The following is a 27,272-nucleotide window of genomic DNA, read 5'->3' as shown; positions in this document are numbered from 1 at the left end:
GTGTGTCTACTTTTGTTGATTCAGACCAACAGCTAGATTCCCATTTGTCAGTGGGCACGGATGGCAAAGGCAAAAAAAAAATAAAAAGGGGGGGGGCGGGAGGGAAGGGGCTGTGCTGTGACCAATTGTTGGCTTTTTTAAAAGTATAAACTCACCTAGATATTGTCATGCTGTGCAAGATAAGCAAGCTACAAAGGTATTCATTTTAGTAGGGGTATCATAAAAAAACCTCTTGAATGATAAGTTTCTTAGGACAGGCCTCATAAGTTTTAAAATCCTCCCTTTTATATTAATTATATTCACTCAGTGGGGATGGAAGGAAAATTAGTGACAGAAAACTATGTTATGCATAACTTCCACTACATAGCAGAATTCTGAAGTTAATTATCTCAGCTGTTACAAAGTTAATTATCTCAGCTGTTACAAAAGATTTTGCTAAATATTAAAATGCAACTGATCTACTTTACAGATAATCTACATTCCAAGCTTCCTCTTCAAACAAGAATTTTGGGGTGCCGAGATACTCTTGAACGTATTTTAAATACCTGTACTTTTCTTAAAGCCAGCAGGATACCTACCATGTCCAATGCTTCCAAATTACATTCACACATGCTAGTATATAGGCTTGTTTCATAGAATATCAGGGTTGGAAGGGACCTCAGGAGGTCATCTAGTCCAACCCCCTGCTCAAAGCAGGACCAATCCCCAATTTTTGCCCCAGATCCCTAAATGGCCCCATCAAGGATTGAACTCACAACCCTGAGTTTAGCAGCCCAACGCTCAAACCACTGAGCTATCCCTTGGATAGAATTTTGGGTTTGACCTTTAATACTTTTATATTTTATACTAATATGTGTAAACAAAGGACATAGATTGTGTATGTTGCTTTTGCCTAGTCAGATGGGTTTGTTAGTACAATGGGAACAGATAAGAGCAGTTAAAGTGTTACTCGAGAACACACTTTAAGATTGTTTAAACCCCTATTTTAAGGCAAGGTTAAGCAACCAGTTGGGAGGGGCAAAAGGGTTTTGGGGGGTGAGGTATATAACACTAAAAGACCAAATTGTAAGGGGTGGGACTGTGGGCATGCATTGCAGGTATGTTTTGGCCTGCTAAGGAGGAGGAGGTGGGAATAGGGACTGGGACACAGGCAAGGTTCTGCAGTGTCAGAGCTGGGAAGGGGAACGTGGGGTAAATACTCTGCGGTGTCAGAGCTGGGAACAGAACACTGGAAAACAGACTCTGCCGGCATGTAGAGCTATGGACATGCTTGCTTGGAACTAACCCCAATAAACATCACTTTGCCTACACTTCGGACTTCTGGTCTTCTGCTTTCTGTCTGCTGACAAGAACCAAGGGAGAGGGTGAAGGGAAAGCCCTCTAACAACATATATATGCAGAAGGAGGTTATTAATACTACGGTAGCATCCATAACGTGCTAGGCACTGTTAATGTACAAAAGAAGACCATTCCTGCCTTGGAAAGCTTACAGTCCTTTTTACGTTTGATCAGTTTTGTAAACACACGAGTCACCAAAAACCTACAATCTCTGATGAAAACTGCAAAAGCAACGTGAACTGTATTTACCTGCTAAAGTGCTGGTGTGCCTGAATGCTCTGACCCTGGAGTCTGCTAGCCCTGTAAGCAGTGAGATGACTGTGTCCATCAGGTAACTATCATAGAGGATGCTGTACTGACACTGCTGGATTAGCACCGCAGTGAACTCACAGAAATTGGCCTTGAACTTCTTCCAGTAGGGTCCCGGTTTGATGAGTGGATAGTCTCCATTGTCCTATATTAGAAGGAAAAAATAATTATAAAAACTGAAAGTCTCATTTACTTTTCATTTGTGCTGCTTGTTTACTACCCACATTTCTCCCACCTGAAACAGTGAAGAAATATGCAATTTCAGTTTGGTGTCAAGTGAGATTCTCATCAGTGCCACATGGAGGTACTCATGTTCTAGAAAGTCCTGATGCTAACCTTTAAAGCCATCAATGGGCTGCAGACTGACCGTCTTAGAACTCACTGTGACATTCCCCAGGGTACAATCTGAACTGCTGGACTTCTGTGTCCATTTAGCTCTCCAGCCTGGGATGCCCTTTACACTGCTTTGCTGGTGAACAGCAACCCCTCCAGGCTCTGCTCACACAAAGCCACTCACATGTAAAATCACTCCCAAATGAATACATGAAAGCCCAGTCCCAGTCTTGCTCCCCCAAAACGTGTGTCTTGTACTGCTCAGTAGCCTTCTGGGCAGTACAAGCTCTCAGATATTTCATCATTCCAACACTGGGTAATGATTATGCACCAACCTTGTTGACCTAAGTAGACATTTCAAAACACTTCAACCAAAACACACTGGTTTAGCTAAAACAATAAAACAATTGTATTAGCTAGAGAAAGAGAGATTTTAAGCGATTACAAGTGATAAGACCTAGAAGTCAGAATTGGTTACAAAACAAATAAACAGATAAACAAACAAGAAAATTCCTAAACTTTACCAAGGCTAATAGGTTTAAAAGCAAAAAAAGGAATTTTTCTCACCAAAAGCATACAGCAGTCTATAATGGCTAAAAAACCTCGGGGCCAGAACCACTCCCACAGTTCAATTATACTACTTTTGTCTTTCAAGTGATCTAGCTACCACCAGTAGAGATGGAGGGGAAGAGGTGACGTGGTGGTCACTGCCTCTTATTTTTTTATCCTCTTCTCCTTGAGGATTTGCCCCTCCCCCCCATCGGGGTATAGACTGTGTATATGAGATCTGTACCATCACTGGGATGAAATGTAAGTGTCTTGTTTATGCCTTCTCCCCAGCTGGTGAATGGCCAGTTAAGTAGGTCATGGATTTTTAACAGCTTGCTGCCGTGCCAGTGCATCTTTGTCTCTGAGAAAATGGTTTCTGGGCATTACCCAGAACAACATATTTCAGTAACAATCATACAGCAAAATCTCATAATTTTACACACATTTCAACAGGATAAGAATATTCAGCAGATTATAAGTTTTCAAATTATACCTCTTAGGGCATACTTTGTACACAATATATCATAACCATATAAAAGTGGTGAATGTGGGGTACAGAGCATCACATGGGCTACAGGGTGTCACACTCACTTCTTCCCACAATCCAGTAGATAGCTCCAGTTAAGAGGGACACTATGGCTAATTGAGAGTAAAACTCTCAGGGGCGTGGCAATCTACTATGGAACTCTACCATTGTAGAGCAGAGAAACATAAATCATGCCACGGTTAGAAAACAATGTAAGACTCTCTGCATACAGTGCATGCAAGCCTTTACTGAACAACCACAGCATCTTTCCTGGAGACATAACAAGAAAACTAATTCGAAGAAAGAGGCATAGGTGATGGAGGGCCTGGTCCTTTGGGATAGAATTGCTACTATCTGTATACACATCACTATGGCGATGGGCACATTACAACAACATAAACAGCACAATGCTGCAAGCTATTTCTGATATCAAACACCAAAGAGAAATAGTTTTTGTTTTTATACATTCTATTGCCATTTTCTTTTTAAAGTTGCAGAAATTTCTATTAGTCTTCAATTTTGTAAAAGATCATTTTAATGAAACCTAAACTTTGAGCCAAATTTCACTTGACAGTGGCCCTTCCAAAATACTATCTAAAAAAAGAATTTTTTTAAGGGTGTGCATGGGGAGAACACACACATAAGTAAAGCCAAGTAGGCTAGCGGGGTGATGGAAGAAAGCACAGTTGGATACTGTTCTAGATCGACAGCTGTTTGAACACCATGCCTATTGCATCTCACATAGGGCTCAATCCTGCAAGGTGCTGAGCACTTTCAATTCCTGTAAAGCCATTGTGTGCTCAGGTTCTTGCTGAATGGGGTCCATCATACATCAAGAACATTTGTTTATTTAAAGCAATTCTGCAGTCACGCAGACAACAACTCTGCACTTGATTTTCACCACTGTACTGCTGGACTGCACCATTAAGCAAGTACAATTTTCACATATATGCAGCATTTGAAATCTTTACTTCAAGGATATTCAAGAAATGCAGCTATTTACCATGTCCACTGGCCAAGTAACAGTCAGAATCCAGGGATAGGCCATAAATTTCTTGTATTGCAATCCTGTTTCCTAGAATGCAAGAGACAAAATTATAAAAGCTTTTGATGAAACTGCAGAAGTGATTCTGAAAGATTTTACATATACAAAAGTACCAATTGTGAATCATGTTTTAAGATCTTGGGGATTGGTCCTGCTTTGAGCAGGGAGTTGGACTAGATGACCTCCTGAGGTCCCTTCCAACCCTGATATTCTATGATTCTATGTCATTTAAACTTGAGACTGTATACATCTCACACACATGCACACAATCCCCTTTTATTTGGCTTGTTTTTAGCTAAAACCCATGTGTACTTCAGTAAAAGACAAATGCAGTTTTTATTTAAAAACTGGTACTCTTGTACTAACAAGTAGTCAGTGCCAAGTTTCATTTAAACATCAGGTACTGAAGTGTGCAAACTATAATCTTTACTGTTTATTCTGAGAGACAGCATCTGCTTCTCCCTTAGAAATTTAAATATGTATCAATCTGCAACATTCAGTTATTTGCTATTGTGAAACAGCTGACCCCCAGGAAACATCCCAGTTCAAGGGTAGGCAAATATGCTCACATTTGCAAGTGAGGGCAAGCCGTATTTCAAAAACCTAACAGCTTTATCAGTCAATCCCATTTTCACATGAATTTAGGCATTCTTTGGGGATTATCATCTTAAAAAAACAGCTAAATGATATTTTGAAAATTCACCACACTCTGGATTCCAGCATCCTTTAGACAAGACAAAACCCTCATTAATTATTGTGCATTTCAAATTGCGCTGAAAAGCACATCCATGGTGGATCTGAAACGATTTAAACTTGTTTTAATGTTTTCAATCACATTGTATTTTGAAGTCGCTGGCAGCCCCCTGAGCACTTTGCTGGCAAGAGAAAGTGAGCATTTTGGCCCTAATCCTGCAAACACTTGCTCACATGCTTACCTTTACTACCATTAATAGTCCCATCATTTCAGTGATTTGACAAACTGTTTAATCTTGTCCTCCTCCTCAGAAGTGTTACCACGTTGAAATCTTTTCTCCATTTCAACGGGACTACTCAAGGTAGTAAAGATGAACATATGTGTTACGCCAGGGTACACAAGGCCTTAGGCATACACAGAAGACACAGCTGCATAGGGCACCTGAAAATATGGGGCATCACTGGGTCTTAGTGTCCACCTTCCTGGCTCTCCTATCCCTGTTCTGACTCTTCCTGCAGGTTCCCACAGCTGGCTGCTGCAGCCTGGTGACTCTTACTCTGAGGGGATCTAGTAACTTAAAATTGAAAAAGACTTCCAGCCTGCCAAACCTATTAGCACAACATTGAAACTGTTACAGAGCCATGCAAATGGTAATGAAGGCATTTAACAGGCATTTGCCAAACCCCAGGTATACACTGCCAGTTTCTGAGGGCTTGTCTACACTTACATTTTATAGCACTCTAACTTGCTGGCTCAGGGGTGTGAAAAATCACTCCCCTGAGCACAGCAAGTCTGAGCACTTTAAAGCGCTAGTGTGGACAGGCTCTCAGCTGCCCCACCTCATGGAGGTGGATTACCAGGACCTCACTCCCACAACAGCACTTTGAAGTTTCCAGTGTAGCAATGCCCTGAATTTACTAAAAAAAAAACAGTTGTGCATTACTGTAATATTTACTCAGAACATGTTACTTTACAGGACCTTACTTTAAAATTTGCTTTAAAAATATCTCGTTAGTGAAGCTTATAAAATCACATCTCTAAAAAATCCTTGCATAGATTTTTAGATGCACAACCATCTTTTGTCTTAAATGCTTGGATCTTCAGACATATTTTTTTTTTAAATAAATCCTTCAAAAGACCACCTGTAGCTAAAATACACATTTTAATTTTAATTTCTGTAGTAAGAGAAACTTGCTTCCAAAGTCTTCCTATCCTTTCTGTCCATCCCTTTCTCCCTTCAGCCCCTTTTGTTATGCCTAAAATCTTTGGAAACATATTTTTTAAAGTTGGTGACATTTCATAAACATGTTTATTGTTACAGAGATTACACGAAGTAAATTAGTGTTCCCATTTTCTAAAAGCAATGAACATTGTTATGAACACACTAAACCTCTGTGACATGATTAATTTAAAATAATGTCTTTGTTTCAGTGAGTTAAATATGTAGTAATCTGGAATGACTACTTTCTGAAGACTTATGAGTACATGTAAAATCAGCTTAGAAATACTGATTAAGAAAATGTAAAACAGAGAAGAGCTGCATCATGTATTCCATAACATTTAATGTTGTATTCAGCAGAACAGCTGACTCGCCCTTACTACAAAGTTTTTGCAAATAAATGTCTGACAAACTTCAGGGCATATCATAAAACCTGACTGACGTTTTTTATTCCCAAATTTAGTGCTTTTAATTAGGTACCTTCTCTGCATATTCATTCTGCGTGAGGGAGAGAGTACAGGGGTCTTTTCAGGGAACTGTGACTTTCCGCCACCATGAGGTGGGCCGGGCGTCTTGCTATGCCTTATTTCCCCCGCCTCCCCCTCGCGCTGCGAGCCCGGGCTGCCATCAGGCATAGAGGCACCAGTTTAATAATACTGTGTGGGGCCCCATAAATCCTAAGGACAACCCTGCGGGTACACTACAGACTTCACATGGCATAGCTATGTTGGTCAGGGGCACGAAGCAGCGTGATCCCCAATACAGCTGTGCCAGCAGAAGCCTCTGTCGTAGATGTTGCTATAATGCAAAGCTGTGCTTTTACTAGTATAGCTTGTTTCACCCGTGGGGGGCTGGGGATTACTATACTGGTGCGAAGTGGTAGCATAGCTGCACCAAACTAGGAGTGTTCTGACAGTATAAAACACTGGTATTCCTCTACTGGTAAAGTGTTCCTCTTGTAGGCATAGCCAATCAGGGCCACTATAAAGTAAAGCACAGTATTCACTCCAGGACAGTAAAAGGTCTCAAATCCAAGACGGATAAAGTCAGACTTTTCAATTTACTGGTATCTCAGAGCAGCGGCTTAAGGAGGGATACAAATAAGATGAGGGTGGCAAACTAACTTAGAGGGCAAGCATGGAAAAAGGCACTCAGAGGATTGTGAGATAATTGGCAAAAGACAGTGGAGGCTGGCCTTATTAGCCAGGCAAGACTGAGGGGTGGAGGTGGCACTTTAAAGACACAGTTTTTCTAATAAACTTCACGGAATAAAATATCCTGTCTGGACCGTGATCTGACATTAGTAATGCACATTATTATTGCTCTCACATCAAAAGGACAGCAATGGAAATTCATACGATCAACAAAATGGGAAGGGAAAAAAGTTTAAGTTCCAACGGACAACTAGTTTCATCAGCAGCTCCCCATCCATCCACACTATGTATTTTTAAAGGCACCTATCAATAAGGTCCCAAAGCATGATGTTACCTGCAGCCATTACAGACTGTATTTATCATTATTAGAACATCTTAAGAGGAAAAATACTATGCCCCCAATTTATTTATTTTATTGAAAAAGAGCTAGATGCAAGACTTAGCAAGGATGCAGGAAAGTATTATGAAAATATTGAAGACAGCAATACTCTCTGTTTCAGGCACCTTGACTGCTTCTCATTCCAGATGTGCATAAAACCTTTCCTACAGGGGAAAAAAGAGGGAATGCAGGCTTCAATGAGCGAGAGAGAGATACTAGTCAACGAACAGTACTATCCAATTTTCATATTGATAGCAATTGCTTATTCAAATGAGCCATATGAAGTCACAGTTTCATGTTGCAATTACCTCATCAAATGTCTCCGTCATTTTTTGTATTACATCACTGTTGCACAAACTTTGGAACATCTCAGCTGTCACCATTCCTAGATAGATGAAATTGAAATATTTGAGAATTAAATGGAAATATTTTGCCATACCATATATTAAAATTTCAAAAATAATAAAGTCCATACTATAGTAGTGGCTTTGACCTAAATCCATGGGTGCCAAAAAAAGTAACCCAAACTGTTCTACTTGTTTTTGCATTAGTGCAAGTTGACAAATAAATAGGTTATTAGCAGCTGATAACAGTGCACCAACATTCAGCTTCAGAGAAGGAGTGTTGAGTTTGGTATCAAACTGACACCAATTTGTTTATCTACTTGTATACCTTAAATTCCTGCATTGGCAATATTTTATGATAGAGGTGCTTAATAAGCCATTTAACAGAACAGGCTTTGTTCTGTTTGCTAAAGCAGATAAAGTCTACAAGATTCCAATCTGTACATCCAGAGGATTTGGGAAACAGACTAAGTAATCATTTATTCTGTAGCTGTATCACCAGAAACTAAGCATGGAGTACACAATTCAGTACTTGAAAGGGAAATCACTAAGGAACAAGCGGGTGCCGCAGAAAGTAACATTGGTGCTTCAATGGATGGCACCACTCCCTCAGAATCACGGCCAAACTAACACCTCCATATGGTATAAGGAGACACTGTACTGCAGAAGGTGCTAGATTTCAGATGAGATAGCAGTTGGTGTCTCTATGCCTGCTTTGGAAATAATTAATTATTACTTAGACTCACAGTCACTCTGAATGCATCGGATGAAGTGAGCTGTAGCTCACGAAAGCTTATGCTCAAATAATTTTGTTAGTCTCTAAGATGCCACAAGTACTCCTTTTCTAGTCACTCTGTAGCAAGTAGATAGAAGGAAGAGAGATACACTGTTCCTCAAACAATTGAAATGTGAGACTCAATTTGCTAGTACTTGTAAAGTACCTTCAGAGCCTCAGATGAAAATACTAGGTCAGTGCAAACTAGCATTCTGAAATCAACAAAAAATTAGGATTTCAAATTTGAACAGTCATGAAAAATATTCTTCTCAAAAGTCAGTGATTCTGTAAAGACGTGTGGGCATGTTTCAGAGTGTTTGTTACACAAGAAGGTTGAATCTTGAAGCCATCATATGCATAGAACTCTCAGTAAAGTTAAGGGGAGTTGTGTGCCCAAAGGCTGAAGAATTTGGCCATTGACATCCTCCATCATTAATCTTGGTATGTCTAGAGCCCATTAAAACAAACAATCCACTTCTGTATAAGTGACTTATTATAAAGGTAGTTTCTGTCCAGAAGAAACTGTCCAGCAAATGGATATGCCTATATGATACTGAATTACCTTGACAGCCTGAGCACTGAATGAAGAAGTTGATCAGATCTAGAAGTGCCACATCTCGATCTTGGATATAAGCTTCAACCCAGTCATCTACCACAGACTAAAACAGATTACAGGAAAAAAAAAAAAAAAGAAAAAAAAAACAGTGATCAAAGGCTAAACAAGGTGTGATATGCTCCAGCCTGTGAAATTCTTAATATAGTATGTCTTACACTATTCTGTCACCAATAGTTATAAAAAACAGATATCCAGAATAAGTTGTCCACCATTTGGTTATGGCCACAACAGTATGTGTGCACACAACTCCTTATGAAGCAAAGTAAACTGTTAGAACACTATTCCCAGAACTGCACACTCCCCTATAAGCAGGGCTAGAACAAACTCAGGCTATGCTAGAACAAAATAAAACATCTGCTCTCAAAACAAAAAAAACCCAATGTTTATATCAAAATGCTTTCTTAGAGTTTCACAAACAAAAGAAAATAAAAAAGGCAGTCGGGCACTATCACTAATCAGTATCATAAATATTTTACCAGACTCATATCATACAAAAAATGGTTACAAAAATGTATTTGAGAAGTTTACATACATTGTATCAACCATTAGAGACAGGGTATACTATAAAAACACTAGTATTAAAGAAAACCATCAGCTTTAAAAAAAAAAAAAAAAAGACTTCTATCTAAAGTATGTCACCTGCTGTTGTTACAGCAGCACCTAAGATGCCTATAACTGAAGGAGATGAGGAAAAAAAGTTTTACTTTCATTTAATTTCATTCATTATTCATATATTCCAAGCCAGAAGGGACCATTGTGACCATCTAGTCTGACCTGCTGTGTAACATAGGCCATAGAACTTCCCCAATATAATTCCTTTTGAACTAGAGCTTACCTTAAAAAAAAATCCAATCTTAATTTTAAAATTGCCAGTGATGGAGAATCCACCAACATCCATGCTAAATTGTTCCAATGGTTAAATTACTCTCACTGGTATGAATGACAATGAACAGTCACTGGACTAGGGAGAGTGAGAATGATGCTTTAGCCTGGTGGTTAGGACTCTCACTTAGGATGTGGAAGATTCAAGTCCAAACCCTATTCCAGCGACTGCATTCAGTGAAACAGCTTCAAAAGAAGAGACTGAGACCCCCTTCTACACACCAGAATAGCCTACAGCTCTGTGGGTAGGGCCCTGACCGGAGAGGTGGGAAATCCAGGTTCAAATCCATTCTCCAAATCAGACAGAGGGGGAAACTGAACCCTGGTCTCCTACATCGTAGGTAGGTGACATAAACATTGGGCTAAAAGTTATAAGGAAAGCAGCACCACCACCTTCCCACCTCATTTTGTGAATCTAGACCTTTAGGAAAAAGCTGCAAACATGTCTTTCAATGCAAAATTGATTATTTTTTATGATTTACCAAAAAAATTCACAATTTTCAGATTTAGTTAAACCCAAACCAAAAATTTTTTCCAATTTTTTCTAAGGGCCAGTGAACGGAATATAATTTATTTGCCCAGCTCTAACTCTAAATTTAAAGAGTGGTGAACCCCAGGCCCTGATTCTGCAGGATGATTAATCTGTGTGCCTGAAGAAACCCCACTGAAGTTAATGAGGCTCTTCATGGGAACAGGGGATCATCCGCACAAAGCACCTTGAAAGACTGGGGCCTACAGTCCAGAATATATATTAATTAAAAATATTTTTAAGTGGGGGGGGTGGGGGAAGCACTTCTTTGATTTCATAAGGATTTCTTCAGCACAGAATAAACTTACTGACTGTACAGGGAAACAGGGTATACTGACTACTTACAAAATGCTGTCAAACTAGGAGGGCAGGGGAGATAATAGCCAGGATTTCCTAAAAGGGATGCCTAAAGTTAGTCTCTTAGAGCCACATTCAGGCACTTAAGTAGCTTGGTTTTCAAGAGTCCTAAGCTCCTAATAACTTCCACTGAAGCCATGGGAACCACTAGGTTTTGAAAAATCAGACGCCTTTTTAGGTGCTTAAATATTTTGGAGCCTCACTTTAGGCACCTTTTGTTTGGAAATCCATGCCCAAGTTGTCTCACTCACTTCTTCCACAGTTACAGTAACCGTGTTACTTGTAAGTATAGGAGTCAAAAAAAATTGCAGACAAAGTGTTATTTTGCAAGTTGACGGTATAACAACGACTACACGAAGACTCAACAGATTTCAGAATTAAACCAGAAATTCTTGAGATGTAACTAACAGAAATCATTATGTGCTCATTTCCCCTCCCAGCAGGTAGAATGTCAATTCATTCCAGGAACTGAAGGTACAGTACCTGCATTGCCCTCTTGCCCATGCTGACCACTTCAAACAACGTAACTGCTTTAACCACTTCTCCATTCTGCGGCTGGCTTGGCCTTCTGCTCCTGGAAGAATTTCTTCGTATGTGTGCACACTGTTCTTGGACCTTCCTTTTTCCTCTCTAAAATCATTCAAGAGAAGATGTGTAACCATAAGACAACTAATGGCCAGCCAGACAAATGCAGGCTCCCTGGATGGAGAGCGCTCTGTCCTCTAGCAATATGTGCCGGTTACTTCCATTACAACATTCCCCAGGATTTGATAGAAGATATCTGTAAAAGCTGTCTGACTGCCAGTGGCAAGGAACTATCAAGTATGGGGAAGGGATAAAGAAGAGGATATCCCAGGTGAAGCTTCCTTTTGCAAGAACATCCTTAACTAGGAGAGTGTAACCGGTGAGCAGCTGCCAAGTGTAGCAACAATGATAGTCATTTCTGAATGGGGATTTGGTAAACAAACAAACAAGTCTATTTGCTTGCAGGATAAGCACTGCATTGGCATTACTATCAGCTGCACATACTGTGTATTTAAGGAAGCTTATATCCCAAAGAGGGTTGCCAAGCCTCCAGGATTGTCCTGGACTCTTCAGGAATTAAAGATTCATCTTTAATTAAAGATGATGTCATCTGATGAAACCACCAGGAATATGTCCAACCAGAGTTGGCAAACCCTAATCCCAAAAAGAAAAGGAGTACTTGTGGCACCTTAGAGACTAACCAATTTATTTGAGCATAAGCTTTCGTGAGCTACAGTAAAGTAAGGAGCTACAGCTAAAGTAAGGAGAGTGATCACTTTAGATAAGCTATTACCAGCAGGAGAGTGGGGTGGGGGGAGAGAAAACCTTTCGTAGTGGTAAACACCCATTTTTTCATGGTTTGTGTGTATAAAAAGATCTTCTGTACTTTCCACAGTATGCATCCGATGAAGTGAGCTGTAGCTCACGAAAGCTTATGCTCAAATAAATTGGTTAGTCTCTAAGGTGCCACAAGTCCTCCTTTTCTTTTTGCGAATACAGACTAACATGGCTGTTACTCTGAAACCTAATCCCAAAGTGACTTGATTGTGACTCCTGATGCCAACAGAATTTTGGATCAAACTAGCCAGGGAACGAGAGGGGAGAGGCTCTTTATCCCCATTGTCAATGCCATGCAATATCCCACCCACTTTTATCTTATTCCGTGTAAAAGGGTACTAATTTGTATAATGAAAGCATGAACTTACTGGGGTTTGCACGTTGCCATTCCTCAGACAGCTGCCACTCTGTACAGTGGACCCAGGCACAGTCTCATCATGGATAGCATTTTCTCTGGAGCATAATAAACAGAAAATATCGAAGGGTATATAGGACTTCTCCTGTGAACAAACTGATCTGCACCCAAATAACAGATTTGCAATGTCTCCACAACAGGCCAAGTGGCTTTCAGAGCACAGGAAGTTAAATATTAAGGTGTCAACATTTAGGAGGAAAATGAAGTGTACGCATGGCCTATTATACCTCTGCATAATCTGCATGCTGGGTTTTGAAGCCGTTTGATTAATCTGCAATGAATTTACATCTTTTCCCAGCATTTTCCACAGTGAACAATATGCTTTAGCAAAGGCCATTTCTAAGCTGTCTTAAATGAACTCATTGCCTACCAGCAGACAAGGAAAGTTGGGAGAAAAGGTAATAGGTACAGTAACCACTTTTCATTCTACAATCATGCCTAACTTGAAATTAACTTTTAATCATAAAGAATAGGGAATCCAATTATTTTTCATAACTATCTACACAACAAAAAGGTAAACTCAGAAAAGTGACCACTTAATGGGGAACAACATTCATGGAGATTATCACATCAGTGACACAGTCACTATCAATGATATGTGACAACAGTCCCATCAAAAGTATCTGAAATTTTAAAGATTCATGGATTTTTAAGGCCAGATGGGACCATTAAATCATCTAGTCTAACTTCTTGTATAACATGGGCCACAGACATTCATCCAGTTACTCCTGTATTAAGTGCAATAAAATACAACAGTGAAGCTTACTGACTTGTTAGTTTCCTTAGAACCCCTACATGGAACAAATCTGCACCCTGCTCTTCAACTAACTCTGCAGTCTGCAGAGCAGACCCCTGCAACTGCATAGAGACAGCTGAAGACTCAAGGCTCCAGTGTATTTTATTGGTGATAATAAATGGCAGGTTTTGTTGAAACACTTAAATTTACTTTTTTGTAAAGTAACATTCTGCATAACACCCGTGTCTTACAAAAATTTATGCACGGGCTTAAGTGAGTACTTACATTGGTTTCTATTTGACTTCTCACCATAGTAAAATTAAAAATGTACATATGTGTTTGAAGGATTGAGTGCTAAAACAATAATCCAGGCTGAGTAAGATCTTAGGTAAAATTTTACTAATTTAGAAAAAGTTGTACTGTAGAGAGAGATGGATTATAGGTAGTAGCCAAGTCAGACTGCTACATGCAAGAATTATCAAATGTTTCTCTTTGATTTATTATTTTTGAACCGCAGACAGCAAGTGGCTCAGTCAAATGCTGTTTAAACCATTCTAGTTCAAAACTGGAGATGTTAAAAACCTAAATATATATTTAGATTGGTCTTCCATCACATACTCTTTTCCTGATCCCAGATGGATCTTCCCAGACATTAATCTTTTGTGTAGCCCACTAACTAATTAAAAAGATTCAAGATAGTGTACTTTGTTTTGTTCTTCTACATAATTAATTTCTCTCTCCCTCGGTGTTGAAACTGGGTGTAACATTACATAGCTAGGCTAACACGTTCTTACTTGTGCTGTTTTACTAGAACACCAACACAGAGCGTAGCCAATCACTTCACTACTTGCCCAACCCATTGTCACAATTAAAATACTTGTTATAATGCTCAATATAATTTTTAACTATTTCCCCCCAATTCTTCCCATATAATGTACAGCAATATATTTGTACCATTCCATGGTCCGCATATTTCACAGCTGCTATAATCAAATCCAGAAGTAATACAGTTCTTAAATTATGGGAAAAGTAAAGATCTCATTGTAGGACAACTCAGCCCAGGTCTTGTCTGAGCATGCAGATTACTGCTTCTAAGAACTGTTTCATATTCAGTTCAACTAGAATTTTATATCATGCAGATCTTTCCCAGGCACCTCACGGAAGCCTGAGAGGTGATCTACAAATAAGGCTCATATGGGAAAATCATCTCTGAATTCAATAGTGTTACACAAGGGATGAATTTGGCCAATGGCATTTATGTCACAAGGCCATAGGCCTTCCACTAACTAGGCCATGAGGAGCCGCCATGCAAAAAATACTGAAGCTCCAACTTTTTAGGTCACTTGAAATATTGGGTTGCCTCTATTCCCACTGCACTGTGATGCCACGGAAAGCACCATGCTGTAACATAACCCCACCAACCTAGAAAAAGTCAGTAACATATCTTTGGGCATATTGCTCTGGTTTTTAAAAAATAATTTTACAAGAGTAAATTACATGTTGCATACTTTTCCTTGTCTCCTCCTTTCTATTATCTGTAGGGTTTCTATTTAGATTAGAAATTCTTTAGGGCAAGGATCTTGTATGTGCAATAGGCACCTTACAGATCTCTAAACATTATACAAATGATAAATTTTAAAAACATACCCAAAAAACACACAAGGAGAGTCTTACACAGGAGCCATATTAGGAAAGTACCAACTGACCACAGCAGAAGTCAGAAAGAATACACCTCAGTATGAGGTAGGAAAACAGCCTCTCATTTAAACAGCAACCCATAGAATCAGTAAGTGTTCACCATCCCACACCAGGTACAGATTGGTGTTAGTTCCAGAAAGATGATAGCCTATGTTCAAAGCTCCTCTAATCTGCTTCCTGCCTTTCTTTATCCTTCAAGGAGGCCTGGAAAGTCTCTCCCATTCACCAGATATTCAAACAAACAGTTTGCACACATTAATAAGGGACACAATCTCAGATACTGCTGGTCTGCAGGTTCTCCCTTTTCCTCAGAAAGACCTGGCCACTCTGGCTGCTCTCCAAGTGGATAAGCAGTCTGTAGCCTAAAAGCTTCCCCTTTCCCTCACTGCTCTTTCTCTCTCTTCCAGGCAGACTGATATCCGGTTCCTTTCAAGCCTAGTAGAGAGCTTCCCTAAACTATCTCTCAAAGCTGATTTTTTGTTTTTTTTCCCCTTTTTATATCTTGAACCCATCCTACTTATTCCCTTCAGCCATAGGATGCCCCACTCAAAACTTGACATTTATGGCAAGTGTTATGGTCTTCAAGGGCACAGCAAAGAGCAACATATCTGTAGGCCACAACAGCCTCTTTCTGCCTGGTCCAATGTGGGATTTGTACACCCACACAATAAAGATAGAAAGCTATATCAATCAATAACCACCATAGTTTAAGTTTTTTTAAACCAACATTTGGACTGTTTTATGAAGCTATGGTTCTTCCTGACTGATGTGCTTATCTAGCTTTATCTGTGTTGGGAGCAGCACATAACCTACTTTTTAGTTTCTTGAATTGTTCTGGCTCTCTTATTTTGCATCCCTTAAAAAAAAAATGATCTTTTTTAATCTTTATATAGTTTTTCTCTGTGATGGACTGCAAAGTTTCTCTCTCTTCAAATGTTTTTGTTTATTTTGGTACAGAGTTTCCAAACTACAAATTAAGGCTAAGGCCAAGATCCTACAAACTCTTAAGCACATACATAACTTTTCTGCAAGACTGCTCACAGATAGAGTTATGTATATGCTTAACTGTCCTCAGTATGTGAGCCAAAGTGATGGAAACTATACCATATGGAGCCATTTAGCAGAGCAGACATTACTGAAGTAAATGAAATTTACCTACATTAATTTTATGTGCACATCTTTAACTTTCTTTGAACATATTTTATAAACAGAATTAAGTCCCTCTATCTTGTCTCACCACAGCTGTATAGAGCAACTTGAGAACTATTATACCTGGAGGTACCAAGGAAGAATGACACATAGAACATAAGAATGGCCACAATGGGTCAGACCAATGGTCCATCTAGCCCAGTATCCTGCCTTCCAACCAGCAGCTGTCCTGCCCCCTTGTTACAATAAATGGGTGTCTCTTCGTTCCTCAAAAAAAAAAAAAAAAGTGGCTGGCGCCAGATGCTTCCAAGGGAAAGAACAGAACAGAGTAATTATTGAGCGATATTTCCCAACCCCAGCATCATGCAGTCAGAGACTTAGGGACACTGAGAGCATGGCATCACATCTCTGACCATCTCAGCTAACAGCCATTGATGGACCTGTCCTCCATAAACTTATCTAATTCTTTTTTTAATACAATTATAGTTTTGGCCTGCACAACCACCCCTAGCAATGAGTTCTACAGGTTGACTGTGTGTTGTGTGAAGAAGTACTTCCTTTTGTTTGTTTTAAACCTGCTGCCTAGTAATTTCATTGGATGACCCCTGTAATTGTCAGGATCACCTCTGGAGCCTTTTTTTAAAAATGGCATCACATTAATTATCCTCCAATCAATTGGTACAGAAACTGATTTACATGATAGGTTACCCACCACAGTTAGCAGATAAGCAATTTCATATCTGAGTTCCTTCAGAACTCTTGGGTGAATACCATCTGGTCCTGGTGACTAATTACTGTTTAATTTAGGAATTTGTTCCAAAACTTCCTCTATCAACACCTCAATCTGATACCTCAGATTTGTCCCCTAAAATGAATGGCTCAGTTGTGGGAATCTGTCATCCTCTGCAACAAAGACCGATGCAAAGAATTCATTTAGCTTCTCCACAATGGCCTGGTCTTCCCTGAGTGCTCCTTTAGCACCTCGATCATCCAGCGGCCCCACTAATTGTTTGGCAGGCTTCCTTCTTCTAATGTACAACGGAAGCCCGTTTAACCGAGCCCCCAGTATCCAGCTCTCCGTATTAACTGAACATCTAGCACACACACAGGAAAATGGGAAAGTGACGTCACCTCCATGACACCACTACTTTTTAGCCTTGTAAAAGGACTGCAACTACTAAGCAAACACACGTATTACTGTCATTGGAGGCTAAAATAGAGATGATTAATCAAATTAAAAAGGAGAGTCGCTGACAAAAATAGCCCAAGAGTATAGCACTGGCGAAAGCACAGAATCAAACATCAAACACAATGCCAAGCAAATTCTTAAGTACAGCATAAAGAACTCTGCATCCTGGAAGACCATGAAGAACTCGAAGGACACTGATCGAGGTGAAGCCCTTTACTGGTGGTTACAAAGGTGAGAGAAGAAGGCATACCTATTAGTGATCCTTTACTATGTGAGAAGGCTCAGAGCTTAATCAAGCTTTAGGAAGGGACGCAGGTTTCTCTGCTAGTCAGGGATGAATCAGTCAGTTTAAAAAGCGTCACAACATCTGACAACTAACAGTCACCGGGGAAAAGCTGTCTGCTGATTTGGGAGTTATTTCTGACTATAAAAAAAAATTGCAAGGTGTCTTAGCCAAGCACAACTTGTCACCGGAACAAGTTTATAACTGTGACGAGACTGGCTTGTATTGAAAGATATTGCCATCAAAAACACTTAATACCAGAATGTAAAGATCTGTGCCTGGCTACAAACAAAGCAAAGAATGTTTAGCAATCCTGGCCCCTGTGCTAATGCCAGTGGCAAATACATGCTCCCATTAACTGTCATTGATAAAGCAAAGAATCCTTGTCTGCTTAAAAATGCACTCACAGATGCTTTGCCCGTCATCTACAAATCACAGGGAAAAGCATGGATGGACAGTGCTTTGTTTCGTGATTGTTTTTTAAAAACCTGTGTACCAAGCATGTGGGTTCATCTGAATGAAGAAAATATCCCACCAAAAGCTATCTTACTGCTGGCCAACACACCCGCTCACCCTGACAACAGAGGGCTTACCTCCCAAGATGACCCGATCTTCTGTTTTTTTCTCCTTCCAAACGGAACATCTCTTGTGCAGCCTATGGAGCAAGGCGTGCTGAAGAGTCTAATATGGCACTATAAATGGCATCTTCTTAATTGACCACTGATGTCTGATGAAGCATCTGAGAATGAAGGCAACATGTTGCAGCACTGGAAAAAAATCAGTATCAAGAATGCTATATATGGGGTTCCAGAAGCTTGGGACGACATCCCCAGGTCAAGCTTACAAAAATCATGGAAAAATCTAGTGTCTGATGTTATCGCTAACACTTAGGACAGTGAACTTGCAGCTGCAACAGCAACATTACCAGCTGAAGAAGAGACCAATGCATTTGTTGACCTCCTCCACAGACTTCCTGGATGCATAGAAGTTGACAAAGATGATGTTGCAGATTGGCTCGAAAATGATTGATGCTAATGACCCTGGCTATCAGTTACTGGAGGATGCCAAAATCATGCAGACTGTACACTACATGCAGACAGTGATTATGAAGCTGAAGATTCTGCCAAGGAAGAATTGACAGAAAACATTTCTCACTGCAATGCTGCAACAGGAGTAAACCTCTTCCTTCCGTACTTGACGCAACAGCCCGGTACCAACCCCACTGAACTGTGGTTAATGAAGTGACTTTGTGATCACAGAATGAAGAAGGTGGCTATGTTTTAAGGCTTGAGTTTATCATTTCTGCATTTTTAAAAACTGGTACTCTTCACTAGCAGTAACTGTTCATTTGCAGGCAGTAAATAAAGCAGGTAGCTATGTTTTAATGCTTTGTAATGATAATTTTTGCATTTTTTTTAAATTGTACTGTTTGTCATATTACAAGTAAACATGCTAAACGGAGTTGGTGCCTTGTGTAACATTACACAGACTTTGTACACGGTCCCGATAATGTTCTGGGTTAATGACTAAAGAGTGTAAAAATGATCAATACAACTTGTTAAAAACTCATGTCTGTTTTCCTGTTAATAAATTAACAGAACATTGTTTGTAAGAACTAACGGTTTGTATATTCTGTTAAACAGATTAAAAGGGGGGTATGTTTTAATGCTTTTTCTGGGAGGGATCCAGCTGGTTTAAAAGCATCTTAAAATAATGGCTTGAAAGCTCTTTGCCCATTCTCCTGATTATCTGAATTTTTGATTCTCCAATCTGGTCCTGGTCCCAATCAGATAGGTACATTTTGCTGTTAGTTTTTGTGTCTTTTGCTCATTACTTCTAAATGGATTATCTCCTCTCAGATACACATGTGCACCCCCGTTGATTTCAATGAGGCTGCATAGGTTTAACTGTGGGCAGACTGTGGTATGACATACTATGAAAGTATAACATGTGCCATACCTTTTTAAAGTGCCCACAACATCTATCATTCATTTCTACCTAGGTTTCTACTTCAGCCAGGAATTTCCTGGAAAGAGCACTGGAAGGCAACAAGACCTCGAAGCAAATTCTTAACAAGGAGAGGTGGAGATGAGTGTATCTCCAAACTCCTGTAGAACCCAAATGAGATGAGAGCACCCTGGAGAAGACCTGTTTTGGAGGTGATGAGATCAGCAAGTAACTGATTAAAATTTAGGTTCAGCTTAGTGAAGATGCAAAAAACATGTAAGTAAGAACTGCACAAAAGTTTTTCTTCTGAATTTAAATTTTGCCTGTTTTAATCTTGTTTCATTTATCCATTACCTATATATTCCTTGACTAAGGTTTGAAATGGTTGTAAATATTGCTATAAATCTAGTCTGCATTTTCTCTTACACAGTGATAGCGTTGCTTATAATACAAAAGAACATAAGAAATGCCATACTGGGTCAAACCAGTGGTTAATCTATCCCAACATAGGCACTGACTTCATGGGTGCTCCAGGGCTGGAGCACCCACTGGGAAAAATTGGTGGGTGCTCTGCACCCACTGGCAGCCAAGTTCCCCTCCCCACCTCACCTCTGCCTCCGCCTCCTCCCCGCTTCTCCTCCCAGCACTTGCCACCACAAAACAGCTGTTTCATGGCGTAACAAGCTCCGGGAGGGAGGGGGAAGGAGCAGGAACGCAGTGTGCTCAGGGGAGGAGGTGGGGAAGAGGCGGAGATTTGGGGAAGAGGTTGGAACAGGGGCAGGGAGGGGCAGAGTTGGGGCAGGGACTTTGGCGAAAGGGTTGGAATGGGGGCGGGACTGGGGGTAGAGAGAGGTCAAGCACCCACCAGCGCCAGCAGAAGTTGGTGCCTATGTATCCCAATATCCTGTCTCCAACAGTGGCCAGTGCCAGAGCTTCAGGTAGAGTATCTAGAACATGGCAATTTTGGAAAGATCCTCCCGTCTTCCCCTCCCAGCTTTTGGCCACCCTGAGCATGAAGCCATTGATGGATCCATCCTCCATGAACTTATCTAGTTCTTTTTTGAACCCAGTTATACTTTTGGCCATCTTAACATTCTATGGCAAAGAATTCCATAGGTTAGCTGTGCACTGCGTGGAAAAGTATTTCCTCTTCTTTGTATTAAACCCCCTGCCTATTAATTTCATTGGGTGACCCTTTGTTTTTGTATTGTGGGAAAGGGTAAACAACACTTCTCTGTTCACTTTTTCCACACCATTCATGATTTCATAGAGGTCGATTATAGCCACCCTGGATTGTCTCTTTTCCAAGCTGAACAGCCCTAATCTTTTTAGTCTCTCCTCATATGGAAGCTGTTCCATATTCTTGATCATCTTAGTTATCCTTCTCTGAAACTTCTCCAATTTCACTATATCATTTTTGAGATGGGGCAACCTGAACTGGACGCAGTATTCAAGGTGTGGATGCACCATCGTTTTATATAGTGTCATTATGATATTGACTTTTTTCTGTGCTTTTTTTAATAGTTCCCAACATTCTGATAGCCTTTTTGACCACTGCTATGCACGGAGCTGAAGTTTTCAGAGAACTATGCATAATAACTCCAAAATCTCTTTCATTAATGGTAACAGCTAATTTAGAACCTCTCCTTTTATACGTATAGTTGTGATTGCTTTTTCCAACATGCATTACTTTGCACTTACTAACATTAGATTTCATCTGCCATTTTGTTACCCAGTCACCCAGCTCTGTGAAAACACAGTTTGGTCGACAAAAGTCGGCTTTTGTCAACAAAACAGTGGAGGAGTTTACACTGCAATGCTCCTCCTGATGATTTAACTGTACTGCAATGCCAACATAATAAAATCACCAGGATGTGAGGCATAGAGCTTTTTGCAACAAAGTTAGAGCGACGCAATGTCAGTGTCAACACTGTGTTATGTCATCATACCTGGCCTTCAGGGTGTGTCCCACAATGCCTATCATGGCCATTCTGGTCACCAATTTGAACTCCGCTGCCCTGCAGCCAAGTATATATGCATGCGCCCCTCTCTCTTTAAAGGCCCAGGAATGTTTTTAATTCCTCTTCTTGTTTGTTCGGTCCAAACAGCTCACATAGCATCTTTCCAGATGACCATGCTGGCTCTCCCTCCTGGAGCACACCAGAGTTATTGGATCTGCTGAGTCTGTGAGGAGAGGCGGCTTTGCAGTTTCAGCTCTGCTCCAGTTGTAGGAACTTTGATACCTATGGGCAGATTGCTTGTGGCACGGAGAAGGGGCATGAAAGGGACATTCACCAGTGCCGTGCTAAGATCAAGGCGCTGAGGCAGGCGTACCAGAAGGCAAGGGAGGCCAATTGTCGGTCTGGTTCGTTGCCATAGACATGCCGTTTCCTTACAAAGAGCTGCACACCATCCTCGGTGGCAACCCCACCTTCACCGCCAAGAGCCCCATGCATACTTAGGGGGGCTGGAGACAGCAGCCAGCAGATTGAACCCAAAGGATGAAGTGGAGTTGGAGGAGGAGATGGGACAGGCAAATGGGATGTCTATTGGGGTGGTGAGCCAAGACCTCTTTTTTAACTTTGGAGGGGTCTAGCCAGTCTCAGCACTCCAGCTCTGGTGTGCATGACACGAAAGAGGGAAGCTCCGGTAAGCATCCATTGTGCTTTGATACTGCAGGGAGACATGAGGTAGCCCTTTGTTTTGTTTTTTTCCCAGGGTAGTAGGGGGATAGAAATAACCAACACAAGCACTGTTTGCATCTGCTTTTCATTCCCCTGTGCACTGTGGAAAAGTTTGTTGATGCACACTGGCACTCCCGGGAATCCTCCATAGAAATCTCTAGGAAACTTTCCTGGAGGTACTTTGCAATCCTCGACTGAAGGTTCCTTGTTTCTTCCCCCACAGTAGGAAACTTGCTGCACCAATCATCAATTACCTGTGCAGGCATCAAAGCAGCACATAAGCAAGCAGCATACAAACCCGGTCTGCAGTTGCATGCATGCAGGAGCTGCATCCTTGGTTACCCACAAGAGTGAGGTCTCAGCTGCTATCAACCCTGACTGTATAAAGCAGTGCCAGTATTCATAATAGTGGCCCTAGGCTCTTGTATTGATACCCCTGTGAACCCCACCCTTTCTCCCATCTTGCCCCTTTCCCGCCACCCCAGGCCGAACTCATCATTAGGGCTCTTGCCGTGCTCTGTACTTGCTAAGGGAAAGTGATGTATCTAGCTTGTATGAATCAAGGCTGTGAGTGCACTCACAACAGTGCCTCTGTCTATCATTTCTTTAGCTTCTGCAGATGTTCCCTTGAGGATCTCCTCCTGCACACCGGCTGAGCAGCTCTCTCTGATGAGACAAACTAGGAGGAGTAAGGAAAACATTCAGGGAGATGTTGCAATCATCTGAAGCTACTTATAGCGAGTAGAGAGCATGGAGAGAGACTGAAAAACTGAAAATGGATAGCCAGGAGAGGAAATGGGCAGGAGCGGATGATAGACCTGCTGGAGGACCAAACAGACATGCTGAGGTCCCACCAGCAGTGCAGGCAGAACACATGTGCTCGCCTCCCCCTGCAGCCCATATAGAACAGCCCATATAGAACTTCCTTCCATTCCCTTCCCAAACTCCACACACACATTCCTCACACGTTCCTAGGTCATCACAGTACCCCATGCATTCCACCCCTTGGGACATGTTTCACAATGACAACTGGACATATACCCAGCTGTGAGAGCTTCATTTCAAAAAGCGCTCTTCGGGATCACATCCCTTGTAGAAAATAGAAACATTTGTATAGCTGATGAATAAAAATGTACGTATAAAAAGAAAATGAATATTTATTTGCCTATAACACATGGTGGTTGCTGCTGAAATTAATACACAATGGCAATCAGTGTATTAGCAGAGTATAATTAATGCACACAAGGCAATCATTAAAAGGCTCACACTACAGTGAAAGAAAGCAATGCCTGGCTCAGTGCATTAAAGAAAAACACAGAATAGTGGGGCTCCTTCTCAAAATGCTCCTGCAAAGTCTCCCTGATTTGAACAGCCCCCGCATTGAACCCCTCTAACAGCCCTGGTACTTGGCTGCTCAAAAGCAGCTGCCAGCCGATCTACCTCAACGCTCCACCCCTGCAGAAACTTTTCCCCTTTAGCTTCACAAATGTTATGCAGAGCATAGCAGGCAGCAATGACCATGGAATATTTTCCTCACTGAGGTCTAAACTGCCAAAAAGCCAGCGCCAGTAACCCTTTAATCTGCCAAAGGCACATTCAACGGCCATTCTGCACCTGCTGAGCATGTTGTTGAAGTGCTCCTTGCTGCAGTCAAGGTTTCCAGTGTAAGGCTTCATGAGCCATGGGAACAAGGGGTAGGCTGGGTCTCCCAGGATCACAATTGGCATTTCCACATCCCCAGTTGGAATCTTCTGGTCTGGAAAGAAAGTTCCTGCTTTCGGCTTTCTATATAGGCCAGCATTCCTGAAGATGCATGTGACATGCACCTTCCCTGATCCCCCACATTGATGTCAGTGAAATGACCTAGGTGGTCCACCAGCGCTTGCAATACCGTAGAAAAGTAGGCCTTTCTGTTAATGTACTCCTTCACAAGGTGGTCTGGGGCCAAAATGGGGATATGAGTGCCATCTATCACCCCACCCCAGTTGGAGAATGCCATTGATGCAAAGCCATCCACTATTTCCCACACAATTCCCAGAATCACAGTCCTTCGTAACAGGAGACAATTAATGACCCTGCACACTTGCATGACTGCAACCCCCATAGTGGACTTTCCAACTCCAAACTGATTTGCGACTGATCAGTAGCAGACTGGAGTTACCAGCTTCCACACAGCGATCACCACTCACTTCTCCACCCTGTGGGCAGCTCTAATTTTAGTATTCATGTGCCAAAGGACAGGGGCAAGCTCCGCACACAGTTCCAAGAAGGCAGCTTTGTGCATCTGAAAGTTCTGCAGCCACTGCTTGTCACCCTATACCTGCATCACGATGCAATCCCACCATTTGTTGGCTGAGCCCAGTTCCCAAGCCCAGTACCGATGGTTCACCATGTGCAGCGGCTCCATGAATGCAAACAGCAATCTTGAATTGTTTCTTTCCATGGCACACAGCAGGGCAGACACCACGGTGTCATTATCTTATTCACAGTTCATGAAATACCACAGGATCAGCTGTGTTGTGTTCTTAATGCTCATCACAAGACTGGAAAGCAGTGTGAGACAGATGGCGGGCATGCAGTTTACATTGGTGGTTGAAAAGCAGCGCAAAACGTAGTCAGAAGCCCATGGAATGATGGGACAGAGAAAACTGCATCATGGGACAGTAAGCCCGCCCCCATAAGGCACTGTGATCCCTTGCCAGAGCACCCAGGGGCAAATGGTGACGAGTTGTACAGTGGGATAGGTACTCATGGTGCATTGCTCTCTCTGTCAACTCAAGAGCACCAACTGTGGACACACTCCACCATCACAAGGAGCATTGTGTGGATGTGCAAAAATAGTTTAATTACAGCAGTAGATGATTGTCGACGTAACTTAAGTTGACTTAACTATGTAGGGTAGACATAACCTAGCTCTTCAAACTTAACTATCTTGAGTAACTTTGTATTATCTACAGACTTTGCCATTTCACTGTTCACTCCATTAATGACCTGGAAAAGGAATATGTTGAACAGCACAGGTCCCAGTGCAGATCCTTATTTCCCCTTCTCCATTCTGAAAACTAACCATTTATTCTTATCCTTTGTTTCTTATCTTTTAATCAGTTATTGATCCGTACAAGGACCTCTCCTGTTACCCCATGGCTACTTAGCTTCCTTAAGAGCCTTTGGTAAAGGACCCTGCCAAAGGCCTTCTGGAAATCCAAGTACACTATATCCACCAGATCACCCAGGTCCACATTTTTTAACCCCTCAAAGAATTCAAACAGATTGGTGATGCTTGACTTCCCTTTACAAAAGCCAAAAACTTTGATGTGGGTATTTCTCCCACCTCCTCTGCAGCAAACACTGTGGCACAGAATTTATTTAGCTTCTCTGCAATGACCTTGTCTTTCTTGAGTACTCCCTTAACATCTTGGTCTTATAGTGGCTCCACTGCCTGTTTAACAGGCTTCCTGCTTCTGATGTACTTTAAAAAATTCTTACTGTTAGTGTGCGCATCTTTAGCGAGTTGCTTCTCAAATTCTTTCTTAGCCTGCCTTATGAGGGAACAATAAAGGGAACAAATCATTTAGGTCAAGATTCTGCAAATTTTTCAGGGCAGGAAGACTCCTCTTTAAGTCAATGAGGGCCAAAAGTCACAGAAGAACTTGAAAAATTAAAAGTCTAATTTGATCTGCTTAAGGAAGGGAGGATGTAATCAATAAGGCAACAAAAGTAGGAGTTAGTACAGCACATAATCAGTAGCGAGAATCCCCCAAAGCCATGCATCATGGATCCACCCACTGACTGCAGGAGTCATTAGACAAGGGCAATTCACCAAAATACCAATGTAAATTAGAAACTCCTCATTGTCAGGACTTACTTTTGGCTGGGGAGGTTACTGACTGTGTTGGGCTTGGCTATCATTGCCGTTACATCATTTCAGCAGAGTACAAAGCAAGTTAACATGATCCACACCACTTTCAGGAAACTTCGCCAGGAATAGGAATAAGAGTAGGGTTACCATATTTCAAGTTCCCAAAAAGCAGACAGTGCAGGGGGCAGGGGCAATGGGAAGGAAGGGAAGCTGAAGGGGGCGTACCTGCAGCAGCGGTACTCACGGGAGGTGTGTGGTGGGGGGGCAGTGTCACTCCCTGTCACAGTGGCAGGGCAGCTGGCACAAGCCCAGGACACAGCAACAGTAGTCAGTCAGCACCTCCCAGGGCTGAGTGGGGGCAAGGGGGCATGGGTAGGCAGGATTCAGCAGCTGTGACTTGCAGGGGAAAGGATCACTCAACTGCAGATGCAGGGGAATGGCCCAATCAGCAGTGGATACAGGGCTGGGACCAATTGGGAAGCTGATCAACGGGGGCTCTTTCTGAACTGCAGCTTCTCTACTCTGCAAAAACCGGAACATTTGCTGTTATTTGAAAACCCTGCTGGGACAGGGAAAGCAGGCTCAAAAAACAGACTTTGTCTGGGGAAAACAGGACATATGGTAACCCTAAATAAGAGCAGCAGAAACTAAACTCCACTTCCTTGGTTCTCGTAAGAGAAACCTGTCAAGAAAAAGAATGGCTAGAGGTTAGAAAGGCAAATCTTCTATAATAAAGTTAAAAAAGAAAGCCAAAAAAGAAAGCCATTTTAAAGGTAGTGACTTCAAAATAAAAGAATAATGGATTGTGAGAGTAAGGTGGAGATAGAAGCATCTAGCGCCTACGAACAGTCCCACAGAGCAAGTGGGGTTTTAAAAGTAACTAGAGGACATACTGTGGGTT

At 41.5% G+C, this 27,272-nt stretch overlaps 1 protein-coding gene across 1 annotated transcript in view; it reads right to left on the bottom strand.

Annotated features, from left to right (window-relative positions):
* LOC311521755 (cohesin subunit SA-2-like) overlaps positions 1-27,272 on the bottom strand; it is a 92,855-nt gene that overhangs the window by 61,437 nt on the left and 4,146 nt on the right. Inside the window, exons 2-8 of the mRNA XM_084630308.1 lie at positions 26,378-27,053; positions 12,780-12,864; positions 11,533-11,679; positions 9,228-9,324; positions 7,855-7,931; positions 4,059-4,130; positions 1,588-1,792 (exon numbers count right to left, since the gene is read on the bottom strand). Of these exons, the coding sequence (XP_084486434.1) occupies positions 1,588-1,792; positions 4,059-4,130; positions 7,855-7,931; positions 9,228-9,324; positions 11,533-11,679; positions 12,780-12,864; positions 26,378-26,421 (727 nt within the window). The 5' untranslated portion in view covers positions 26,422-27,053. The remainder of the gene's footprint in view (positions 1-1,587; positions 1,793-4,058; positions 4,131-7,854; positions 7,932-9,227; positions 9,325-11,532; positions 11,680-12,779; positions 12,865-26,377; positions 27,054-27,272) is intronic.

Source organism: Lepidochelys olivacea (genome assembly GCF_965140295.1).
Source record: "Lepidochelys olivacea isolate rLepOli2 genome assembly, chromosome: 1".
In the NCBI taxonomy this organism is placed as follows: Eukaryota; Metazoa; Chordata; order Testudines; family Cheloniidae; genus Lepidochelys; species Lepidochelys olivacea.
Note: the sequence above shows the minus strand (reverse complement) of the source record. Positions and strands in the feature narration are given on the sequence as shown.